At 52.7% G+C, this 6034-nt stretch overlaps 1 protein-coding gene across 1 annotated transcript; it reads right to left on the bottom strand.

Annotated features, from left to right (window-relative positions):
• Positions 1-3304: 3304 nt before the first annotated feature.
• LOC119435258 (uncharacterized protein K02A2.6-like) lies at positions 3305-5510 on the bottom strand (the record flags this gene model as incomplete). The annotated part of the gene is made up of 2 exons (XM_037702171.1): positions 4872-5510; positions 3305-3523 (listed from the first exon to the last, which is right to left on the bottom strand). Coding segments are annotated over exons 1-2 (858 nt in total), but the record flags the coding sequence as incomplete, so codon positions are not given.
• Positions 5511-6034: the final 524 nt, after the last annotated feature.

Genomic DNA, 6034 nt, shown 5'->3' with positions numbered 1-6034 from the left:
ACATCCGAGGCAGTACAGCTCTTTTCCACCCGGCAGGCCTACCTGTCACATACGCGACTCTTTTCGAACGCCGCCTTCCTCCTTCTCTTCTTCTGCTCCCTCTTCCAGCACCCGTGTGTCTTCGTGATTGGCTGTTGGCCGAGGTGCCGCGTCAGGTGAGCTCGCGCCGAATCACGCCATTCTTTTTCTTCTTTTATGGTCACTGGCCGTCCGTCGCACCAGATGGGCGCACATAAGTATTTGTACATGACAATACCCAGCAGATCAAGAAATACCAATATTTTCATTCTAAACGTGTACAGCGCGCCATCGGATAAGAAAAGAGCCTTCAAAACATTACTAGGCACCGCGGCTAGGGCGCAAGAAACACACCTCTCGTTGTTGCGGGTGACTTTAACGCGCTCAATAGGAAATGGGAGTACGGTTACAAAAGCGCAAAAGGGAAGAACTTAGCCTTCAACGCCTCAGATATCGGCCTAATACTTATCACAGACCCTAGGCCACCAGATCCGGTAACTCGGTTAGTCGAGATACGGACCCCCAATCTCACCTTCCTCCGAGGTATCGAAGGCATGTGGGACAACCTCCAGGAGGGGCTAGGCAGTCATACTCGAAATTCTGTTGCGTGGTAAATCGAGACCGCCCGCAAGATATGAGTGCGTAGACTGGGACCTTCTTCGAAAAATCCGAGCAGAAACAGCCCCGCCAGACGAGACGTATGCAGATCTGCTAGCGAATCTCAACAAGGCAGTTAAAGGAGCAACCGAAGAAATAACTGCGGATCTGGGGGTTCCTAAATGAACTCGTTACTAGCTCACCTTCTGGAGGCAAAACACGCCCTCTCAACCAGGTAGAATCGTAGACTCAGAGTTAAAATCGCGCGTCTTAACAAGGTGATTGAGTCCTATTTGGTTCAGCTCGCCCGGCAGCAATGGGATGAGACGTGTACCGAAATGGACGGGCGTATGCGAAGAGGTAGCAAATGGAGCTTATTGAAAAGTGTCGTCAACGATAAACAGTCTAAGGGCACCCTTATCCTCGCGACGGATAGGCTCATAAATAAGCAAATCACAATAGGTCTCACCGAGAGGGAATGTCACCGACCCCATGAACGAGGCGCAGACGCCGGTCCAAATTCCAAAGCCGATTTATCAGCTTCCGTAAATAATCCCTCGAAAGCAAGGACAATTAAGAATGGGCCCTTTGGTGCGCCAGCGAACGCCGGTTGCTTTCCATAGACCGAGTCAGAGCCCAGAGTTGTCAAAACACAACAAAATATATTCTTCACACAAGGCAGTTACACACACACATGCACACTTAGGCTAGACCACGGAGCAAGAAACCTTTAGGAGTGGAAACTCCGCCAGTTGCGGCGACCAGATAATGTCACAAGCCCGCGGAGCCACTATCATGCTGGCGGCACCTGGCGGCTGAGAAAGAAATTACCGCCGTCTTGGTTGCCAAGGCAACCGGTCACATGTGTTTCTCTCGTTCGCGGCCGCGCGCGTTGCTCCCGTTCGGCCGCGCGTCTCACAACTTCTACTGAGGGCACTCACGCATCCCACCTGCATCCCATGTTAGGCTAGCAATTTCCGAACAAGGGTACACTGCACGTATCAGCGCTGTTAGTATTACGGCCCTCGAACAGACACCGACAAGAACAGTTACTGTTTGACTTAAAGGCCCACAAAAACAACGCTACGGCGTGCACGCTGAAGCGAACGCCGAACGCCTGTGTCGTCTACTTTGAGCGCGGGAGACACGGGCGCCGCCGAAGAGAACGCGCCCGAGCGGCACCACCGATCCGCCGGGCTGCTGCTCTTTTTTTTTTTTCGCTGCTGCTTGCATGACGTGCCGCAAGGCGCCGCCACTGCATGCGCCCCCGTCGGCGCATAATAATGTGACGTTATCTGGTCGCACGCGAGCGCCCGCGCTGACGGGAGTTTCTACTCCTAAATAATCTTCCTCCGTGGGCTAGACACAACACAATACAATTCGGACGGGTATTAACAAGCACAAGAAAATAATTCACGACAAGCCCTAAGAGTCCAACACGTAAATTACAAAATGAATAGGAACACTAAGTGTCCAATCGTATTCACCCGTGTTGGTCTTCAAGTCAGACGATCTCGGCGTAACTCGGGGCAAATCTCGAAGAAACTTCTTCCGGAAATACAGACGCTCGATGAACTCGTTGACTAGCTTGCCGGAAATCCCCTTCCGCAGACGCTCGGTCTTCACGTTACATCACTTCACCGGTGCGGACTGAACTCCCACTGACGATTCTCGCACGGCGGTTATATAGCTTCCACAGGCGTTTTCGAACCTTCCTATCGGAGTCGTGATCTCGTAGCATGGCCAAAGCCGGTTCGAGGCTTTTCTCATACCTTCGACCGCCGCTGTCGGAGTGTTGTCGAGGGGGGGGGGGATGATGACTCATGCTGTTGGCGCACGCTCACGCTGTAGTTATCTCTCTCGACTCGCCGGGTGAGAAGGTGTCTCGGCGCGCGCGTGGGCTGTCTCTCTCTCTCTCCGGTTAACGTCGCTTCGTCGAGGCTCTTCTAGACGTCCAGGCGCCGTTTTTCGCGTTGCTGTTTGAGGCGTAAGCGCTCTCCCCCTCTGTTGAAGTTGCCGCGGAGCCGGCGTGTTCTTTCGCTGGCTTGCGTGACACTCGGCACGCGCTTGAATTACGCGCTCTTTTGTGACAGGGAATTAGCCAACAACTTAGCATATACCTGCTGTAACGCGAGTAGCAACAACAGACTCAGTAGGTGCAAGTAATGGAAAAGCGTTTATTGAAGATAGCGTGGCTGCTTTTATTCTCTGTGAATCAGCACGAGCATGCGCACTTCGGGTTGCGATAAACGGGCTTGCATTGCCGCGATACGGCACTTCCTAGCCTGTCGGGAGGCCTCCTTGTGCGCGTAGAACGCCTAGGAAGTCCTAAGCCCGCCGGTACACTGGAGGTTGCTTCACTAGAACTTTGGGATGTACCAAGTGATCCGTATGATGATGGTTCGGAGTCTTCCACTGCAGAGGGTTGATCACTCTCTCTGACTTGGTTCTCTCCGGGCCGTGTTGCGTAGAATTCTTGCTTTACACCATCCGGTGCGAGTCGTGGCTGCACTTGGTTCATGTGACGGCGCTGCACCCCTCCGGTAGTGTCCACCGTGACCATACGCCTACCTCTTGTTGACGTCACCGTGCCGGGTAACCATCTCTGGCCTGCGTGATTGTACTGCCGCGACCAAACAGGCGCTCCCGGTGAAAACACTTGTGACAACAATGCCGGGGGTCTGCTCACCGTCGCATCCCGTGACACCTCTTCCTCTGGAAAATTGGTGCTTAGGCGGGTCCTGGGTTGAAAACCCAGCATCATCTCGGCGGGCGACTTGCCATCTCGAGTCAGTGTTGCCCTGTAGCGTCGCAAGAACTTGGAAATACGATTGAGCAGACTTCCATCCTTATTTTTCTTGATACCTTCCTTAAGGGTGCGCACTGCACGCTCCGCCAATCCATTTGACTGTGGATAGTATGGAGCGGAGGTAACATGACACACATGGTTATCTTTGAAAAATCTTTCAGTCACTGAACTGTTAAATTTTGGCCCATTGTCGGAAACGACTGTATGGGGCAGACCAAAACGCGCGAACATTCCTCGCAATACTTCGACTGTAGTTTCTGCACTTGCTGTCTTAATTAAGGGGTACTGCCTCTATCTATTTCGTTTCCGCATCTACCACCACCAAGATCATGTGACCTTCCACTGGCCCTGCATAGTCGATATGCAGGCGAGACCATCGTTTGTTGGTTTTCAGCCAACTTGAAGGGACCTGTTCCGCTGGCATGGGCCAACATTGCACGCATTGCTGGCAGCTTTGTACCAGCTTCTCTATGTCGTAGTCCAATCCGGGGTACCAAAACATCGTACGGGCCAGGCGCTTCATTGCAGTCATGCCTGGGTGGGTGTCGTGAAGTTCTCTCAGAATAGGTGCCCGCATGGTCTCGGGCAGCACCACACGATGACCCCAGTATATTAGACCTTTACTCACAGTGAGTTCGTATCTGCGGGTGAAGTACGGCTGACGGCACTGTTGCTCCGGCCCCAGCTGGTTTGGCTAACCACGAAGAATCCACGTCTTCACCTGTCGGAGAAGCATGTCCTCGCTCGTGCTGTCTGCCAACTGCTGCGCGCTAAAACAAAAATCTGTCAAAGCTTGCGCATGTAGTTGCAAAGTTGCGCATTCAACGGGATCATCTTCAACAGGGTGCCCTTGCTCCGGCAGCGGCAAACGGCTTAAAGCATCGGCATTCGCGTTCAATGGCCCTTTCCGGAATTCTATGTCATACTGATATGCTGATAAAAGGGGCGCCCAACGCTGTATCCTGGCCGCCGCCATCTGTTTCTCCGGTTTCTCGGGATGGAACAGCCCTGTCAACGGCTTATGATCGGTTATCAAACAAAATTTATTGCGGAAAGATAGTCTCTGAACATTGTCACACCGAAAACTAGGGCGAGTGCTTCCTTTTCTAGTTGCGAGTAATTGCGCTCCGCCGGCGTCAAAGTTCTAGAGCGAAAAGCTATCGGATAGTCTTCGGTCTTGATGCGGTGGGACAGCACTGCGCCCAAGCCGACTGCTGATGCATCACATTCCAGTCGAAGGGGTTTTCGCGGGTCATAGTGGACAAAGAAATTTAGCCTTGCCTAAGGCACCCTTTGCTTCTTGAAATGTGCTGTCCTGGGATTGCCCCCATTGCCACAACACCCCCTTTGCCAGCAAGCGATATAAGGGAGCCAGCGTCGTTGACAAGTTGGGCAAGAATTTACCATAATAAGTAACCAAGCCCAAGAAAGATTTCAGCTGGCTTACCAATGTTGGCTTCGGCGCGGCCAGTACAGCCTCGAGGTTATCTTGCAGAGGATGCAGACCTTTGGCATCGATGCGGTGCCCCAGAAACGACACTTGTGCTTCCCTAAACCGGCACTTGGCTTTGTTCAACTTCAAGTTGTGTTCACGAAGCCGCTGAAACACCTGCCGCAGTACCGATGTGTCGTTTTCCTTCTCCGCCACAATAATGTCGTCGAGGTACACTTGAACATTCGGCAAACCTTGCAAAATCGATTCCATGCGTCGCTGGAACAAGGCGGGGTCTGAAGGAATTCTAAATGCTAGGCGATTGTAGCAGTAAAGCCCCCGGTGTGTGTTGAGTACCGCGATCTTTCTAGCTTCATCGTCCAGCGGCAGCTGATTGTACGCGTTGCGCAGGTCCAGAGTGCTGAAGACTTCGCCTCCAGAAAGTGCCGCAAATATGTCTTCAACTTTGGGCAGGGGATACTGTTCCAAGTGCGACGCCGGGTTGACTGGCAACTTGAAGTCGCCGCACAATCTTATATCACCGTTCTTTTTTGCTACCGGCACCACCGGTGTTGCCCAGTCTGAAATGCTTATTGACGAAAGCACGCCGTCTTGTACGAGACGGTCGATCTCGGCCGAAACTTTGGAGCGCATGGCATAAGGCACTGTACGTGCCTTACAGAAACGTGGGCAGGCTCCTTCTTTAAGGTGTAATTGCACAGGGGGGCCCTTGCAACTGCCAAGCTAGTTCTCGAAGAGATCTAAAAATTCATCGAGCAGAGGCGTCATCTTGTTATCACAAACAACATTTAAACTCGAGGTGGTTCCAGCGTCCCAGAAGGACACACCCGCCTTACGGAAGGCCTCTATCGTGTTCCGGCCGCAGAGCAGTGGTCCGTTACATGCCACCACGATTAGCGTGCTGGTCACAACCGTCGATCCAGACTGAACCCCCATGGTTATCTGGCCGACAACTGGCAATGGCCCGAGGAAGCATGTTAAGCGCAGCGATGTTTTTTGTGTTTCAGTGACGGCCACCATCTGCGATGTTTCTTAAATATGGTCTTCGGTATGACGCTGACCGGAGAACCCGTCTCTAGAATCATTCGCAATTTCCGGCCCTGCCATGTCAACTCCTCCTCGAGAGGCTTCAACGTAGCTCTGTCGGCGGAGCTGTG

This window comes from Dermacentor silvarum, unplaced genomic scaffold, assembly GCF_013339745.2.
Source record: "Dermacentor silvarum isolate Dsil-2018 unplaced genomic scaffold, BIME_Dsil_1.4 Seq579, whole genome shotgun sequence".
NCBI lineage: Eukaryota > Metazoa > Arthropoda > Arachnida > Ixodida > Ixodidae > Dermacentor > Dermacentor silvarum.
The sequence above is the reverse complement of the archived record's forward strand: the minus strand, read 5'-3'. Positions and strand labels throughout refer to the sequence as shown.